Source organism: Carassius auratus, chromosome 24, assembly GCF_003368295.1.
Source record: "Carassius auratus strain Wakin chromosome 24, ASM336829v1, whole genome shotgun sequence".
Classification (NCBI taxonomy): domain Eukaryota; kingdom Metazoa; phylum Chordata; class Actinopteri; order Cypriniformes; family Cyprinidae; genus Carassius; species Carassius auratus.
The window spans coordinates 10,033,850-10,054,112 of record NC_039266.1 but is presented as its reverse complement, the minus strand read 5'-3'; the positions used below and the strand labels follow the sequence as shown (position 1 = coordinate 10,054,112).

The following is a 20,263-nucleotide window of genomic DNA, read 5'->3' as shown; positions in this document are numbered from 1 at the left end:
AATTCTAAAAAACAGCCTCCTTGAGGTTGTCGTCTTTTTGAATGTAATTTGTTACTAAGATATGGTATTGGGATATATAGAATGATATTTATTTACATTTGGAGATAAATTTAACTGATATATAAGTCTATTATAAAGGTCTCATTGATTTACATTACAGGTAATTATAATTTTCATTACTTTTGGCCATATAAATAACAGCATATGCTCCAGATCTGATATGTAGAGCTCTGTAATCTCACTATATCATACTTTATTTAAGCCATAAAAGCTCAAATAAAAACACATACGCAAACACTTTTTATATTTTTTTCAGGACTCAAAACATTGCATTTTCCATTTAAGAAATGGATTTTTAAAATGCTGGGCTTTACAGGGTTAATTGTAGTGCATGTAAATTAAACAAATAGTTGGAAAAATATTCAGTCTCAAGCATTTTCATTGTTGGGTTTTTATAATGAACATTTGGTTAGTACATGTAAATTCACTTCTTGACATCAAGTTTTAATGTTCGCAAGTGTGTATGAGATTTGAGAGTTGCAGTAAATTTTACTTCTTTTTTTTTTGCGTGAATTATTCATTTAGCATCTTTGAAGTGTGAGTTACGTCTGGTGTTCACACAAATATACCGTAGGCTCTTGGTTTCCAGGCAGTAATATTTCACATAATGAGTCCAGAGGTTACTCTGCAACACATGCAAAATAAACAGTGTGATTTAGACATGGAAACAGACTGCAGTGTGCATACTATAGCTCTCATTTTCAAGCTCTTGCATAAGACGGAAGACAGAATCTGTTCTTTCTAAGCAACAAATTGCGCAGTACTCTGATATATGTTATAGATCTACCTGATTTATTGTCATAATTCTGTCATGATGTTATGCAAATCAAGCTCATGCGTAAAAGCACATTCCGTAAGGCATCAAAATACTCATTTCAGAACAATCCAAATTATCCCCCAGAACATGATAACATTCACTAATTGGTCATTTTGGGTATCCAGTGTCCAGCTTTAGCACTGTGGCACTTGATTACAAAAGTTAATGAGCTGTTTTGTTTGTTTGCCTGAGATAACCTATGCTGTCATACTATTATTTATTTTTTATTTGACAGGTGAAAATGCAACTCTTACTGTGTGCCATCCTATTGCATGCTCATAGTCCGCATATGCCACATTTAAAGCAATTACAGAGGCTTGGGGGATGTGGATGGGAAAATGGGATGAACCCTGTACAGAAATCATTTGCAAAACATGCACTACACTGAAAGCAAATACCTCTGAGTCACAGCAGTGGCAAACACATTTAGCTTGACGTTGTGAGTGTTTTAAATTATTCAGTGTTACACTTTTTGCTGCAAGTGCTCTTAGTCAGACTCACAGAGGTATTGCGTATGTCTGACAATCTGCAAACGTTTGGATTTTGAGGAAGTTTATTTCCTGACATCTATCTACTGTATCTATCTATCTATAGCTTACATACACATGAAAATATTAATTTTTTATACCATGATATGACAAATTTTATATAATGATTCTATATATAATCTATTCTATATATAGTCTGTCTATCTATCTATCTATCTATCTATCTATCTATCTATCTATCTATCTATCTATCTATCTATCTATCTATCTACATACATACATACATACATACATACAAACATACTGTATATACATACATACTGTACATATTGTGCATACATACTGTACATACTGTACATACATACTGTACATACTGTACATACTTATTTTTTATATGAAAAAGAAGCAAATTGCACACCATAAGACAAATCCAATAGATACAAATTAAATATTAAATAAACAAGTTTTTCTAATACAGTAGGTTCAACATGTATACTTTATTTAACATATTTTATTGTTCAATTAACATTAATGAGACAGACAGGTATTTAATTATAATAATTAAGTTTGTGAAAATTAAAGTTTTAAGGCAGCAGGAACACTAATTTAAAAAAAAATAACACTGGGGTGGAGAGTGAAGTTTTCATTATACGGTATTTAAGTAGAGGTCATGGTTATATTATTTTAAATGTTTGCTTTTGTTGCACAAATCAGCATAAATGTAGCACAAACGAATGGCTTAATTTTGGTGATTATTTCTTTTTATGGGATGCCAACTTCATGAAGGTAGAAGATTGAAGGGCAGAAGATTTGCTGAAAAAAAAAAAAGTATAGAAATTTAGACAGCCATATTAGTATTGTAATTGTGACTGTTGTTGTCATGATTGAGTTCAGTCAGTTTCAGTTACCATTTTATTTATACCTGACTTTTTTATCGTCTTGGACAAAACGTGACAGTTATAGTAAAATTAAACGATTATGATTGTTATATGATTGCTAAATTGTATCATTGTTAAATACTTATTTATTTGAACAGTAAAGTAGTAATATTTATTTTATTTAATTTGTTTAATTTCTCAAATTGTAATGATAAATACAAATATTTATTATTATTCTCATTATTATGTTTTTGAAAGTGTTTTATTTGTCTTCTGTTGCAGTGCCTCGTTCAATACTGCGCCCTACCTGGGACTGGAGGACCAAACCTGAGAGCCGAGACTTTGATGAGCTCAATCACATACTGCAAGAGAGCAAGAAGCTTGGCAAAGCCCTGGAGAACCTGTCCCGCAGTAAGTGAACGGACAACTACCCAGCGAAACACATGCATGGCAATCTCAAAGGAACGGGTCCCCCCCCCCCCCCCCCATTGTTAAAGTCCCCATGGAATCTAAATTAAAGTTCTTTTGGGTGTTAGTATCAATATGTTAGTCTTAAGGTTATATATAAGGCAGTGTGCTCCAAAACAGTGACAATATTCACATTTAGAAGCTATAAGCATTTAAAGCTTGCAGTTCATCACTTCTGCCAAATTGGCTCAACGATTTTTGATCTTTTCTTCAGATCAAATCTTCTGACCAATCAAATGCTCTCTAGAATCCGAAGTGCCCGCCTCCTGCACTATAAACAGATGCTGAAGTGCTGGCTGAGATCGGTCACCTGTTCACAGTGTAGTTTTTCCTGTAACAGTAAATGGCACATAGTGCACATTGCAGTTAATAGGGAAAGATTCAGACAGCGTAAATAAGCTTTCGTTTGGTGCAAATGAGGTCTGGTTTCACATTATTTCACGCGAATTGCAGCAGCGCACACAGTCTGATCCCAACTTTGGCTCCGGTGCAGAGATGCGATCTCACAGAGTGGATTATATGCATGAGTCAGCATATATAAAAATAGCCTCAGCATGATTATGACCACTATTTTGTTTTACTTATTTTATGGGGTAATCTTTTAGACTGTGGCTGTCAAATGCGGCTTTACTGAGTTCAACGGGTCTCTGGCCCAAGCAGATACAAACAAAATGCTTGTGGCAGTTTTTTCATTGTTTCAGCTGAAATGACATACATCACCACACATAATAAGGCTGTGTGTTTCAAGGCACTTCAGGGGACCTTTAAAATAGTCAATGTGGCATCAGTGGTTGAACTGTAAAGTTACAAAAGCTGTGAGAATACTTTTTGAGCACTAAGAAAACAAAAAGAATGGCTATTGAACAGGCTCTTTTCTTCAGTGTCGGTCTCTGCCATTATTCACGAGAGTACCACGACACATACAGTACATGTGGTGTTGATGACACCATAGCAGTAGAACCCGGAAAAATGACACTGAAGAAAAGAAATTGAATAGTCGTTAATTTTGTTTTCTTTGTGCACAAAGTATTCTTGTAGCTTCATATGGTTGAACCACTGATGCCACATGGACTATTTTAATGTTGTCCTTACTACTTTTCTGGGCCTTGAATGTGTCAGTTGTGTTGTTGTCTATGGAGGGGCAGAAAACTCTAATTTCATCAAAAATATCTTAATTTGGGTTCAGAAGGCCTTATGGGTTTGGAACGACGTGTGGGTGTACAATAAATGAAGGCATTTCATTTTTGGGTGAACTATCCCTTTAAGAAATTAACTGTGTAACTGATTTTTTTTTTGTTTTGTTTTGTTTTTTAAACCTCACTGTGCTGCAGCTAAAGGCTCTCTAGGTCAGTGGTTCTCAACTGGTGGGGCATGACCCCAAAATGAGTTTGAGGTCTGACAGCAGGCAAAAAGCAATGCCAGAAGCAAATAATAAAATACAGCTAACTATAAATACACGAAAAAATATATTCAAGGTACTGTGTCGGGCCATTATAAATTCGGAATCCTGAAAACCAATTGAGAACCTCTATTTAGAGTGTCCTATAAACTATTTTCTGAAGACATTGATTTGTGAATTATTTCCTTTGCACAGGCATTGCTGTTTCTGATGACTTTGACCTGGTATGATGCTTTTTATTTCTTTTTATCTCATATGCTATCTTGCAGTAATAGAACTCTAATACTGTTATGGATTTGTTTAGAAGATAAAGAAAAGCCTAGTTTAATTGTGGCTTGTGTTGTAGACTCAAAAAAAAAAAAAAAAAAAAAATGAAATCAAAAAGATGAAGAGAGAATCCAGCTAAAACATCTGCCTTAGTCGTATTTCTCAGAATACAGTACAGTTTTTAAACTGTAATAGTCTTTGGCCGTTTGCCCAGGCTTCCCTCTGTTCCCAATTTGGTGTTTCAAATGCATATTAAAACATTTAGCTATTAATGCAAATGAATTTCTTCCTGTATCACCGTTATAGAGGACATTTTCTCATAATTGCCTGTTGCTGATAAACTACTGCAAAAAATGTAATGTCAGAGCTGAATTTTTTATTACTGCTCACCATGCGTGTCCTCCATTATTAAAATCTATTCACCGTAAAAATGACTGGCCACACAAGTAGCTTAGATAATGAGTCATACTTCAACATCAGTGCTTTTAATTATCACCTCTGTAATTGATTACTCCTTCGCATAATCGCAAATGGTTTGTCTCTCTGTTCCTCTCTCCTTTTCTATTCGTCACACCTCGGCCTCTATTTCAAAGGACCCTCGGGCGTATAGCTCCATACTGAGGCCGCGGGTGGTGGGTGAGTGGGTGGGTCGTGAGGAGGAAGATTCTGACCCACTTGCGGCTGAGATGCTTCAGCCCCCCGTCCCAAGAGCCAAAACTGAGGGTTGGGTGAGCAAAGATAACAGCCCTGTTGAAAGGTGAGACACCCTTTTATTCATTGTGTATACAGCTCAGTGCATTCTCTTAGCTCATAGCTCTTAGCTTTTCCACAAACTGAGGTAAATACTAATATATAGTAGTATAATGTTATACAAGGCACCATCATTTTAACACATGGAACTAAAATAATGCAATGCACAACTGAAAAAAAAAATTGCATAAAGTTTATATAAAACTATTTTATTCTATGTTTATATAAAACTGTAAATGTATGGTTTTATACAGTAAATGATCAGATTGCTTCATTAAAATTACTTGAAACCTCCCATTAAGGATCTATAATTTTTCAACTATAAAGTAATGTTTTTTTTTTTTTTTTTTACCATAGCATTTTTACAGTCTTTTAGTGATAATATTAACATTTTGTACAGTATGACTTCAGAATATAGTGCATGTGTCGTGGATCATTATGATCCTTTGTTGCATTTTTGTTCTGACATTTGACATCCCCATCCACTTTCATTAAATTTAAGAGATTGTATTTGTATGAGAGTGTTTGAAAGACAATGACAGCCCATCACATTCTAATTTGTTCTAGAAGATAAGGGAGTTTATTTACATATAAAAAGTGCTGTAATGAAGCGAACCAGTTTTTAATAAAGCATATGTCGTACTGTATAATGTACTTTCTCTCAATATCTCTGTAAAGTTGAGATGTTTTGTCAGTTTTTTTTATTTTTTTAATCAAAGAATGCCGTAGCCTCTGGTAACCCCACATAAATCCCTGGAGGGGAAAAGTTCTTTGAATGTGTCTGCATCGCACCGCTATATCTTTAAAAAAGCAATTGCAGCTCCTCGACCCTTTAAATACGTTACCAGGGTGATTTTTAATTGGCTGGTGTTTGAGTGGAGGGCAGAGGCCGGCTGCAGAGAATGCGACTAATTAGAAAGGATCAGATATTAAATAATAAATCATATTCAGAAGCCGGCTGACAGAAGAGACTTCATTCCATTAAAATATTCTCTCTTGATTACAGTAAATTATGGAGCCTCAGGTCGATACCGCAGGCGTCCCCAGTGCACATTGCTGTACAAGTGCTGCCAGAGACTTTCATTACAAAGGACGAAGGCAATGCTGCTGTGATATCTAGCCTTAGTCCTCGTCAGTATGAATGAATCATTACAGGAGGAAACACATTCTCTTCTAGCATTGTGCCGTTGGGCTCCTGCTGTTCATTATGCATGTTTAGACTTTTGAAGGTACAATGGTTCATTAAAGTTGATGCTAGATGACTGTGGTATTTATAACAAAATATTGAGCAGTGGATTGATTTTTACTGAATATATTTATTAAGGCATGTTTAGGATGTGGGGAAGCTGAAGATTTAATTTTGTGTAGCAATTGAGAAACACTTTCGTTGATGTTTTTTATTTTTTTATTTTTTATTTTTTTTTGCATGTGAATTCTTCTGCTGATGTAATATTGCACTAAAATATTAAATGGCAGAGTTTATTTATGTTTTATATTCAGCCCTCATATTTGATCAATTTAATGCATCCTTGCTAAATAATAATAATAAAAAAGTACTAGTTTCTTTAATAAATCTTACTGACCCCAACCTTTTGAACGATAAAGTACATCAAATAGTACTTTACGAACCAGTTCTTTTTAGTAAATCAGAAACATACATTAATCAGAAACACCCAGTGTACTTTGATACCAAAGCAAATGACTGTAGTAATTTTAAGTGATTCAGAGACATAAAGTGCAACTAGTGTGGCCAGATTCCTGAACAAATGGCTGTTATTAACCATTTTTAGGGAATCGAAAATATGCAATGCAACAAGCGTATTCCTACTCCTGAACACTGAAAAAAAAAAAAAAAAAAAAAAAACCTTCCTTCCACTATAGAAAAGTGAAGCCAAAACATGGCTGCTGTCATCTTACGGATATGATGTCATTTGGAACCCGTGTCTGTGATCGTGAGGTGGGAATTTAATTCTTTTGCACATCAAATATGTAATTAAAAGCTGACTTATTAGAAGCCTACTGTATGTATATGACCTATACTGCAGCCAGGTTTTGCTTCACTTTTTAGGATTTGTGACACACTTGTAACCTTGAATGGATGGTTCTTATTGAACCAAAAATACACTGCCATAGTGTTTTTTTTTTTTTCAAGGCTTTTTATTTTGATGTACATTTTATTTTTATTGTAGAATTAATTTAGATACTAATTATACACTATTTGATTAAATTTGTCTTTTGTTTGATGCAAAAAATAAAGCCAATAGTTTAAGATTGTTTTAAGTTTGTACATTTAAGAAATTACTAGTTAATCAATTAATTCATCACAAGACAAACTACTACTTTTCAACTGTGATTCCCTACGGATTTAGAGGACAATTACTCCACATTGCCCCGTTATTTCAAAGAATAGGACAATGGCAAATGCAACAAGTATAAAAGCCTCGTCTGTTTGGGCAGGTGCAGCGGAGGCTCATAAAGCGGAGCCAGGTGAAAGTATAAACCCCGCTTAAGTCAGTGTAGCTATTGTCTGGCTTTGTGTTTTGGACTCTTATTTTGAAGTATAGTTTTGTTCCCTTTGTTTCTGAGTTCATTTTTCTCTATTTAATTCATGTTTCACTTGTTGCATTGCCACCATACATATGCATAGGTAGATGCCCTATTAGTGGCTGTTTCTATGGGGCACTACATGAAAAGTGTCTGCCATATTGGATTAGTCAAAGACAATCTGTGTACACTTAAGAGCAAGTTGCCTGCATATTGTAAATGCTACCCTATATGCATTTATTATGTATATCTGCAATATACTCCAGCAGATGATTTTTGTTAAACTAAGACAATACAACAAGACAAATAAATTAGCTAACATAATATAAAAAGTTACCACAGTTTAAAAAGAAAAACTGTAATGGTTAAAAGATATTTAAAAAAACAAAAAATATATTTTTTACCATTAAAAAAAAACACACACTCAAATACATTTTTACCATTGAAAGTTCATCCAAGTTTTTACAACCAGAGACTGCACATTGTTGTGATCTGAAAACTCATTTATTTTTATTTTAAGTGATGACCCATTGATCCTTCCAAGATGGTGGACGCATTGTGTCTGAAGCTTTTGAATGTATATATGTTTCTTTGTTGTCTGTATATTAGTATTCTCACCTTGATAGCCCTTATTATGGTGTTTTTATACAGTTCACGAAAAACCATAACAGTGCCTCTTTTGATAATTGATGATAATAGTGCTCTGTTCTCATCCACATTATGTTCTTAATGTTTAAAGCAGTGGTGCACGACTAGAGTAATCCGTAATCAGTGCAGCTTGCCCTCTGTTGGTAAAAATAATCACTACAGTACAAGTACATTTTCGTTGGGCTTTTCTGAGTGTATTTACGGTCTGTTTTCAACTGGCTGACATTTCCAGAGAAAAGACACCAAAAACTGGGACTGCCCTCAGATAATGGGGATGTCTGGTCAGTCTGACAGCTCTAGTCCAAACCTTGCTTTGTCATTCAAGGCATGAATCTGCAAGTCCAAAACCCCATGGGCAGGGGATACAGATTTTCTCAATATCCCTGCACATGTGTTGACACACAGCAGGGCTCTTTTCAACACCTGTTCTGCAATTTGACAAAGTAGAGGAAGAAAAATACTGCTGCTCTGTTTAATGACCACCGCCTTCCTTCTGGAACAAAACACAGTTTTTCCTTCATAACCTCACCCTAGAACAACGAGACTCTCGTTAGCTGTCGGTCTTTAGGCGCTGCAGAGTGACAAAGCTGCTGGGAATTTAGGTGGAGGCAGAGGTGGATTCTGGGGAACAGGTTATTGTGACTGATTATAGAGATGATAAAGCTCCAGTGTGGGACTTCCATTCCCTTTACACATAAGCAACATATTATAAAGCGTAACCTCCTTATTCTCTCTCTTTTTTTCTACCCTCCTCCCTTTCCGTTTCTAACTCCTACGCTCCACATCGCTCTTCACTCCTTACATTCATAAACATTCCCATCAACCCACTCTCACTGCAGGGATCCAGTCAAAGAAATTCGAGAGGCCTAAATGCTCAGATGTACAGTATACTCAGCGCAGAGCGTTTGACACTTTTGCAGCCCCTAAAGTGATTACTTTAGTTTTGATTAAGGGCTGGGAGTTAATCCTGCTCTTCTTGTGGTGACATCAGATATTTAGTGTTGGAATGACCTTATTTGCAGCAGCTACAGAATGATAAGTTTTATGGCATTTAAAGCTTAGATGACTGGCTCAAAACAAAAAAACAGCCAAAAAAAAATATATATATATATATATATATAGCTTCCATCATTAAGCCAGTAGGTGGCAACTAGTGTCTATTTTACTCACTCAGTCTGGTAGCATCAATTATAATTATCATTGTCAGTTCCAAAAAAAACTATTTTAAACTTTATTATTATTAATATATATATATATATTTTTTAATGTTTAATTGTATTCCCTTTTATCCATCTGGTAATTTTTGGAATTGAATACAACTGATTACAGTTATCATTATCAGCGTTTTATTTATTACTGAAACACCATAAAAACATAAATTGTATTCCCTTTTATAAATTGATTACAACTGATTGCAATTATCAGTTAGTGTTTTTCTTATTTATACGCTAAGCCAGGTCAAAGATCATGCAAAATAATATTCAAACTCACATTAGACACTTTTAATATTTGAATACAGCACATAATCATTACAGAGATTATCACTGCCATATTTTGTGTTGTTCCTGCCGTGAGGTTGCAGAAATTTTTTTTGCATATACAGTGTGTGTATGTGTGTGTGTGTGTGTATATGTATATGTATATGTATATGTATATGTATATGTATATATGTGTGTGTGTGTGTGTGTGTGTGTGTATGTCAGTGGCCCTCGGCTTGGTATTGTTGGCAGAATTTGGCACTCTGCTAAAACTAATTGAGGAACCCTGCTCTAAGCCTTGTTGGAGGGAAGGTAATAAACCTGGCTACAAAAAAATAAGTTCAGGAAAATTAGATTTTGCAGGCTTTGCTTGTCTTATGTAAATAAAGTAGCCATTATATATGCAAATACAATAGTGGAGGCAGAGAGTTCACTACTAATGAGTATTGTGTATCACTGCCATCTGTAAAAGATGCATCTACTAAACCACCAGCTGACCTGCGATCAGTAAATCTGCACTCACCACACTTCCCACTTACTGCATAACACTTCCCAAATCATTCGTACCTAAAACACAGATTTGCCATGTGCATCTTGAGGCACTTGAGGTTTCTGTCAGCAACCGATCGAGAATGACATGCGCCACCCTTATTATATTGACCTATTTGCAGCGTTCTGTTTGGTTAACTTTTCAGGTCATCATTCACCCTTCCTTTATTCCTGTTGGATTGCTTTTTACATTTACAGCCAGTTGACTTCTCATGGCCCTTGTGGTGTGTAATTTCAAGCTATTTACATCATGGTTATTCCATATTACTTCATTCTCAGCTTTGGTTTTGTGGTCTCGATTCTGTGGATACAGTCTGTTCTGCCAGAAGGAGGTTGTGGAGAGTTTCTCATCCCATAGGAACGCAGCAGCAGTACAACTTTAGTTCCGTCTAACAAGGCTTCATTTCTCCAACCCACGCAAGGACTTACATAGTTTCATTGAATTGCACTAATCTGAAGAAATACGTTCTCACTTTCCTCTTATTTTAGTAGCGCAGCCTCAGATTCATTGTTTTAAACCGTCTAATGATTTGAACCCTGGTCAGGCCCCATCTGAGAGACAAGCTCTTCTGCATGACAGGAGCAGAATGAGGAAATTGAATGTTTCCATTTATGAAGCTTGTTTCTAAATTATTATTTGTATCAGCTGTGCTTCACTGCGCTCTGTTTACCACATTCCCCTCCACTAAAACAAGTGCCTTATTAAATGAAATGACAGGATAATTCAGGTCACTAATTCCACCTCTGTGTAATTAAGCCAGACTGAGCTCCAGTTGTCACTACTGTAACATTTGTATTTATGTGAAACTCTACCAGGCTCCTGTACTGTGGATGTTTGTTAGACTCAAATATTGTGGGCTGAATGTTATTGTGAAAATTATTATTTTTTTCGCTCTTTTATGCATGAAACAATTAATGTAGTGCCATAGAGGTATAATGGAGTGATTGATTCATACAGTTCTCTGCCCCCAGAATGAATAGCATATTTGTTTTCAGAGCTTTCATCAGTTCCTACTCTTACTGTGATGGTCTGTTAGCTTTATTTAAATATATTGCAGTAGGGTTCCAAAAGACTGCATTGAGAAATAATCATTAATAATTATTATCATTAAAATGAATGATTAATAATGGAGTTTGAACCTGGAAAGGTTTTCTTAAGAGACATGAACAAGATTATAGTTGGTGGAATGCAATTTATTTTAGAAATCTTTTTGCTTTTATTTAGCTTTTTTATGAGTGAGTATAAAGTTTCTTCACGTGTAAATAAAGTAGCCATTATATCAGCAAATACAAGAGGGGAGGCAGAGAGTTTACTACTAATGAGGAATGCACAGTATTCAGTAAAATCTTTCTGAGAGAATACAAACATTTTGGGGGAGAATGCAAACGTTTTGTGAGTTAATGTAAAGTTTCTGAGCACAGTACAAATGCTTTGAGACAGACTGCAAATATTTCCATCATGACAAATCTCGGAATAGATTTCTGTGTTAATGTATTTGGTCTCAGTGGAAATGGAATAGATCTGCTACGCTGCTGGTTATTGTTGTAGATGTAGATTATTGCTGCTGCTGCTGCAAGCAAGTACAGGAACTTGCTACGAGCAATACATACACTGATACAGTGCTGTGAGTATTTAAGACATGTTATTTGTGCAGCAACAGTACATGCTGTATGATAACCCGTAGCAGAGCTATACAGGTGGAACTGGGGAAGGTGAAGGGTTTCTGAGCTCAATAATCAGTCATTTAAATGTAAAACAGTAAGCTCATTGGCTGCAAATCCAATATGATCCGATCAGCTTGTGCTAAGTCATTTAATGCTGTGAGTATCATCAGTTTAAATTAAGGACCTATCAGTCTGTGCCATCTAGAGTTTAATAACAGGGCTTGGCTTTTTTTTTTTTTTTTTGAGGAAATGTAAAGTTTCTTAGGGAAATGTACAGTAGAGGTCTTGTGAGAGAGAGTGCATATGTCACTCTGTGAATGCATTTCACAAGAGAATGCAAAAGCATTGAAACATATATATATATATATATATATATATATATATATATATATATATATATATATATATATATATATATATATATATATATATATATATATATATTGTGACGAGTCAGCTGCCTCCTCCCTGATTATCACCGGCACCCCGTCCTAAATCGCCGCCCTTCACCAGGCTCCCGACTGGAGTGGGTGTGTGAGAGGAGGGGCGCTGGACGAGTCAGGGCTGGCGGCGTGTGATGGGGCACACCTGAAGGAAGTGGAGCCTCATTACCGCCGCTGTTTAAAAGCCCAACGCGCCTCTCCTCAAGAGACCGGTCTCTTCCCCGTGCATGCACACTGGTGTCCTCGTGGGTCCAGGAAGGGTGCGTTGAGGGACTCCCGCGCCACCAAGACGTGAGCTGCCGGACCCGCGATCCGGATGGGAACCGCACCCGTATACACGGCCGACGGGCCAGGATGCCGGGCCGTCCATCCCCTACCAGCGCCGCGGCCAACGAGAGAGACGCGGCCGCTAGGAGAAGCCGCCGCCCCTCGCGCCCCGGACCAAGGAGGGGGAGCGCGTGCGGCCGCCGGACTCCGCCCCTTGCCTGGACCCTTCCTTGATGAACACTGCCCGACCTACACAAATCCCGCAGCACGACGAGGACACCAGATTCCCTGTTATTTTGGACACTTTCCCCCTTTGGCCACTTTTATTCCCTTTGTTTTATGATTTCTGTTAATAAAAGCCTCTCCGAGGCCTGACGCCACGCCCACTGTGTCTGTCTTGTGCTCCTCCCGTGACAATATATATATATATATATATATATATATATATATATATATATATAAATTTGTTCCAAGCCCTCTGTAGGTTTTGAGTTTGTTCAGAAGTGGAATTATGGGAGCTTTATGACATTAAATGATAAAGAAATATGAAAGATTCTGCTTTATTTCTAGGTCACTAACAATACTTTGTAATGGAAAACAGTAACATTAAATTTAGAAAATACATAATGGAAACATGGTTACAGTGGTACTGATTTACCATGGTGCTGTTGCCTATTTATCGAGCTATAGTGCTCATGTGGGAATTTCAGGTTCAAATCTGGCTTGTACAGTATTGTCTTGATCCTGGTCATTCCCCTTCTCTACTCTGGAAAGACTGCAAAAGTGAAAACGACAGTGAAAATGTCTTGTTTCTTGTTGTGTTTCATATAGTGAAATATGTTCTCATGAATGTTTATGAGCATGGGGACATGCTTCTCAGCATTGCTGACACTGTAGTACACTACTGGAGAGATGGGAAATGGCTGAGTGACACCCAATTAGGGAAAAAAGGTGAAAAGGGCTAAATATTCATAGTAGAGATATGTGCAGTGTTCGTATAGCCATTAGCATGGAAATGTTCAACTCAGGGTATTAAAACAGCTCTGCTTTGGCCTTAACCTTTCGATTATCTGTGAATAATGGCATTCCAATAGGATTACAATCAAATTTAACCTCTGCAGACTATTTTTGTCGCTATTTGTCACTGAGACATGGGAATACTTTTGCCATTAAAGAAGTTGTCCTGGCTACTAGGCTATCGAATGTGAGGATCCTGCAGGTGGCGGATTGTTTAATTATAGCCTATTCCCACAGCAGCTGGAATAATTAAATGTCAAAAAATCATTTTGATGGCGGATTTTAATCAACGAAGATTATAAAACGCATTTAAATTCTATTCCAGTTTTAAATATTTTTACAGAAAGCCTGGGTTAGCACAAGATTTGCATTTTAAAGACATCCAGTTTGATGGGAGCATGGTTTGCTTTTTAGGTTAAAAATGTCTTAATATAAAATTCAAAAGATGTGACAATTAGAGATTAGACCGTACAGAAATTGAAATCTACGTGCTAATACATGTAATGCTGATGTTGTTAACATTACTAATTTTTTTTAAAGTATAACAATAATTATAATTATAATTTGCAGGGTTTGATGTGATATGATGAGCTAATCAATCATTAGATTAAATCATCATTGGTAGTGGGATTTGATTGTAATGTTTTTTTTCCTCAGTTGGTCAGACCAAACCTGGTAGACTTGTTACTTGTTCAGATGACAATTCATGGCATATTTTTATTTGGGACATATATTCCAAGACATAGGCTAGAATCTGTGATTGTTAAGTACAGTGAATATCCACACCGGTGCAGTGACTCACAGCTACACATTCATCTCATATCAGATTCATCCACTGGATCACAACCCACACATGGAATATTATTCCATAAGGAACTGCAATTCAAGGTTTTCAAACATGGGTGGCGACAGAGGCAAAACTTACGGACCGCAGCTTTAACATCGAGTAATTGAGCTGGTATTTTTGGTCCTGGAGTGAACCCTGTTTCCTGGTTATTTTAATGATTTAAATATTTGCTATATAGATATAACAAACATGAGAAAATGTGTTAAATGTTATTATTCATACATTTAGGATATCATTTGTAGCTTAGTAAAATTTTACGGTATTCTGTCTTTCCTGACATACAATCATTCCAAAAGTGGAAAGTAATGCCATAGAAGAACCATTTTGGGTTCCTCAAAGATGAATTCTTATTGCACAGGACATTTTAATAATATAGAGATCCATTGCCCATGGGTGATAAAGTTTCTTCATGGAACCATAAATGCCAATTAAGATGTATTTTTATGAGTGAACACTACACCACAACATAGACTTCTTAGGCAAAGTTAAACTTAAGTCAGTTTCCTCAGTTTCCTGACATTTTTATTAATAGATTTATTAATTTGCATAATATTTCCAGAGCTAGAAATTATATATATATATATATATATATATATATATATATATATATATAAATTTTTTTAATTAAGCTACTTCATATGGTTTTAAGACCTCTTCAAAGTAACCACTGTTCTAGATGTTAAAGCTATAATCAGTTTCCTCTCTCCCCCCCCCCCCCCCCCTCTCTCTCTCTCTCTCTCTCTCTCTCTCTCTCTCTGTCTGCAGCCTGAAAATGGAGACTAAGGGTAAAGGCCTAAAACAGCAGCAACAGAATCACAAGAAACTTCTGGCAGCCATGTTGTCTCAGGACTCATTTGACTCCATGCCTGACTCGGCCCCCTCAGTCACTGAAGATGAGATGGACGATGAGGATGATGCCATGGAGCTACTGGGTAATGAGCGAACACACACACACGCACAGATATTCCTGCTCATAATCTACAGCAATCATATTCTCACGCATACCCAAACACAATCACACTTGTTGCTATATCACCACTGATTTTAAAGCATCCGAATTGAGTGCTGAATGCATTGTGATTGCTGAAGCACATTCAGCATCATCTAAAGACTATCTCCTCATATATGCACTGTTACTAACAAGATTTAATTTTTTTCATGAGAGACAGCACGACAGCGCTCACAAGTAGCATATATTATTTATATAATTCTTCTTATATGTATTATTTAGAAGACTGGGTGTTATCTGATAATAATTGTGATAAAAATAATCTTGTGCAAAAGATTTAGCTATGTAAACTCAAATTGTTGATGATAAATTCAGATTATTCTGCTATAATAAATTCTACATATATTACACAATTTCAGTGTTGCGCTATTGTAAAGTCAAACTATTATAACTGTTAAATAGTTACACATAACTATAAAAAATATATATTTTTGGTCATTGAAATAAAGCTAAGATAGAATAAAATATAAATATTAAATGAAAAAAAAAAGTAATGAAATGAATACTGAAATAAAATAAAGCTAGATAGAACTAATCAAATTGAAAAATGCACTTAAAATTACTCAAACTTGAATTGTTAAATAAACTAAAAATCAAATCAAATGAAAACTAAAAATATAAAAATAAAAGCCAGTTAATGATTTATACATACTGAAGTTATGAATAATAAAGTAACCTAATATATACTGTAAATCAGTGATTATAGACCACTGTATATAGATTGATAATCAAAGAGCAGCAAACAGCACGGTCATAAAATTATGCTTCGAAAAACAAGGACAAATGGCCGGGATTGTATTATACTATTCTCAACAGATTGTTCTGTTTAGAATCCCTATGAATCACTATGATTTATCCTCGTTGCTCCAATGATTACATGAGCGTGACATCCTAAGTCCCTGTTTCTGTGCCGGTGCCAGACCACCCCTCAGGTACCAGAGCTTTGTAGCAGTTTAGCTCTGTGGTGTTAGCAGGTTGGTCCCTGCATGGGTGTAAGACGTAACCCAGAGCCTCCCACACAAAACACAACCTGTGCTTGCATGTGGCAAATCTGCCATTTTCAAACTTGAATAGAATTAAAGCTTAAATATAAGAAGTGTTTCAATTTGCAAAAAGCAGAACTTAATTTCCCTTATAACTTAATTTTTTTTTTTTTGATGTATAACTTAATTTTAAAACACATTTACAGTGATATCTCTGCACAAAAGAAGCATTCAGTTTATATATAAAATTAATTCTGGTTCACTGAAGTTGATATAGGTTCATCAACATTTTTTAATATAAGTGTAAACTATAATACATTTTCATTTACCTCATTCTTTGCAAAGGGTAGTTCACCCAAAAATAAACTGTCATCAATTGCTCAGCTTTTGATTTAAAACCTACATTCTGTCTTATGTAGGACACCACAGTTCATGCTGCTCTTTTTCACATCAAATGTGAATGGTGACCATCACTCTAATGCAAGACTGTCTAGACAAATTTTGGAGTAAATAATGACTTAAATATTATGATTCTTTTCAGAACTTTTTTCTGGTCACTTTTCGCTCTCAATGAATGCGACTTAGAAATGCTACAACATCTATAGCATTTCTGTAGTGTTCCACAGAATGGTCTGGAATGACATGAGGATGAAGAAATGATGACAGACTTTTCATTTCTGAGCGAGCTATCCCTTTAAATACCCTTTTCACGCATCAGCGTTTATTCCCGAAAGTGGTACTGAAGAAGCTTTTCATCAAGTGACGGTCGTGTTCTTGTTTTGTATGTGAGGGTAAAGAGTTTGCCTTCTGACACTCCACACAGCGAGCTGTCTGGGGCTGATTTCATTTTGTTCTTTTTGTGGGACGCGGTGTGCCCTTGGTTGTGTGTGTCTGTTAGCAGCGACCTGGAGAGCTGAACTGCTGCACTGAGGCTTTCTCCTGCAGAGGATGCTGGGAGATAATGAGATTTTCTGTGCTCTGAGGCAGCAGCAGAGAGGGAGTGCGGAGCTGGGATGTTGGGATGGGAGTACTTTAGTGATATTTCAACAAGCTTTTTCTGTTCTCCATCATTCCTCGAGTCTTTTCTCTGACTGTTAGTGATTGCTCATTAAAACTCCCAATTAATTAAGTTTAGTTTGACTTCTTTGACTGAGAGAGCATGTTGTAGAGCTCCCTGAAAGTTTCCAGTTGCACTTGTCATCATTAAAGTAGTTCACTTGAGTGCCTGCTAGAAAGCTTCTTTACCCCCTTAGCAGCCCAATAGCTCAATAACCCAATAAGTGCAAAAGAAAATGTATATGGCTATGTACAGAATACTATACTACTACACTACTAGTACTTTTTTTCTTAAGTATATAATACAATATGTACACTGTGCACATTATACAGTGTGTATATATATATATATATATATAACTAGATTTTCCATACTGTGCAATAGACAAGGTTTTCAAAATGTTTAATGGCAAGGACCTTCAAATATGATGATCCTCTTCCTTAAATAGCTATGAATTTGCACATAGAGAATATATAAATATATAAAATATGTGTGACTAGAAACTCATATTATATAAATATTATGAATAAAGAGTTATGTGTAAGTTATGTATTATACAAATGAAGTGTTATTAAAATATATATATATTTATAAATAAATTATATATAAATATATATTTATTTATTAGAATACAAATTGAATTGGCCTGTGCACACTTTAAAATATATGATAGTAAATTATCAGTGATCTAAAGAAATGTTATGTACTTTTAAATAAATTTTATGTATTTTTGTGCATATTTAATTATCTAATAAAGTGTATGTATTTACATTTAATTAGGTTATTATTTAAAATCACATTAATGAAGTGATATAATATTCATAGTATTTGGAATACACACTGAACAAAATTATAAACGCAACGCTTGTTTTTGCCCCCATTTTTCATGAGCTGAACTCAAAGATCTAAGCCCTTTTCTATGTACACAAAAGGCCTATTTCACTAAAATTTTTAACTAATCTGTCTAAATTTGTGTTGGTGAGCAATTCTCCTTTGCCGAGATAATCCATCCACCTCACAGGTGTGGCATGTCAAGATGCTGATTAGACAGCATGATTATTGCACAGGTGTTCCTTAGGCTGGCCACAATAAAAGGCCACTTTAAAATGTGCAGTCAGTGTGTGTCTGTGTGTGTGTGTGTGTGTGTGTGTATATATATATATATATATATATATATATATATATAATATTTTGAAATGTGCTATAATATTAGTAGTTATGGTAGTAATAATAACAACAGCAACCATACATTAATGTATTATTTACATTAATGTTAATGAGGCCTATGCCTCATTTCCCATTGTTATTTTCTGCTTAGTAGGAAACACTCCACTTACTGTGGAGCCCTTGCTCTGGTGCTTTAAATAGATATTGGATATAGTTTGCAAGGATGTTTTGTAACAGTCTATATGCTGACAAAAAGCCATATAAATCATTTTTTTTCTCCGAATGATTACAGACTTATTGATTTGATGAGAGAGAGAGCTATAAGGATATGTGGCTCTCAGATGAACTGCTCTCAGTAGTTGCAGGCTGATGGAGTTCCTGATGTCTGGTAGTGGCATGGGTTCATCACTCATATCGAACACCCTGTCAGACGAACTCAGACAAACAGTGAACAGATGGGAGAGAGTCATCGAGACAGGAGTGAGACGCTGCGTCTTTGGATCTCATTTCTTGTGTCAGTCCTGTGGTCCCTCCCGACCTAAAGCAGACAACAGTGTGACCCTCAGTCTCATTAGAGCATCATCACAGAGAGCTGCAAAGGTCACAACCACTTTCACCCTTTTGATCGTGCTGGAAACAATATTATCCCCGAATATAAATATGCTCCTATTAAAGATAATCCAAAAAGATAACATTGTACTTTTATTCTGGTCATACAGTTTTAAATCTGTAAGGAGACATTACACTCTCAAGCCAAATTAGTTGATTGTGTTGAAGCTTTAAACCATTTACATTTTGAAGTAAAATTTAACAAATTAAGATGAATAAACAATGGACCTTAACTGGAATGCAGTAGACAAATCAAGTTTACATTAGTAGTCTTTACTCAAAATCATCACTTCACATCAGTTAGTATTTGGAGTATAGGTTGTATAAAACAACTTCGTTTTTTACAGCGGATAAAATAACAAAAATGAAATTTTCACCAGATGTCAGTAAAAACCCAAATAATCCATAAATGCAAAGAAAACAATACAAATAAGTTCAGAAATTAAGTTTTTGTAATGTTTGTCTTTCATTTCCATGTCAAATGACATATCTGAAGTTTGCATGAGCTTGTACTGACCTCTAGTGGTGCAGATCCGAGCAGCATTTCTGTATTCTTGACAATGCTGTTTTGTTCTAAAGCTTCTGATCGATCCTCTCTTGTTTGCCATAAACAGCTTTTGCGTAAGTGCAGCACTGCTGTGAGAATAATTTGAGTCCATCCATCACTGATGCCTGTGTCTCCGAAGAAAATGCGGTGTAATTTGCGTTTTAGACCCTCACTCCACCTTTCAAAATGCTCTATAGAGAAATTAACGCAGTTCAAGAGAATGTAATTATGCTAATGAATGAATCTTGTACCTGATGTCTTCAGCCCACTGGTTTTCCTCAGTTCATCATGCATTCAGTGGAGGTG

The 20,263-nt window shown here is 35.8% G+C and overlaps 1 protein-coding gene across 3 annotated transcripts in view; it reads left to right on the top strand.

Moving 5' to 3' along the window:
- c24h8orf34 (chromosome 24 C8orf34 homolog) overlaps positions 1 to 20,263 on the top strand; it is a 75,966-nt gene that overhangs the window by 12,691 nt on the left and 43,012 nt on the right. For all 3 annotated transcript variants that reach the window (XM_026200937.1, XM_026200936.1, XM_026200938.1), the window contains exons 4-7: positions 2,526 to 2,654; positions 4,306 to 4,334; positions 4,971 to 5,134; positions 15,351 to 15,517. In XM_026200937.1, coding sequence (XP_026056722.1) covers positions 2,526 to 2,654; positions 4,306 to 4,334; positions 4,971 to 5,134; positions 15,351 to 15,517 — 489 coding nt within the window. The remainder of the gene's footprint in view (positions 1 to 2,525; positions 2,655 to 4,305; positions 4,335 to 4,970; positions 5,135 to 15,350; positions 15,518 to 20,263) is intronic.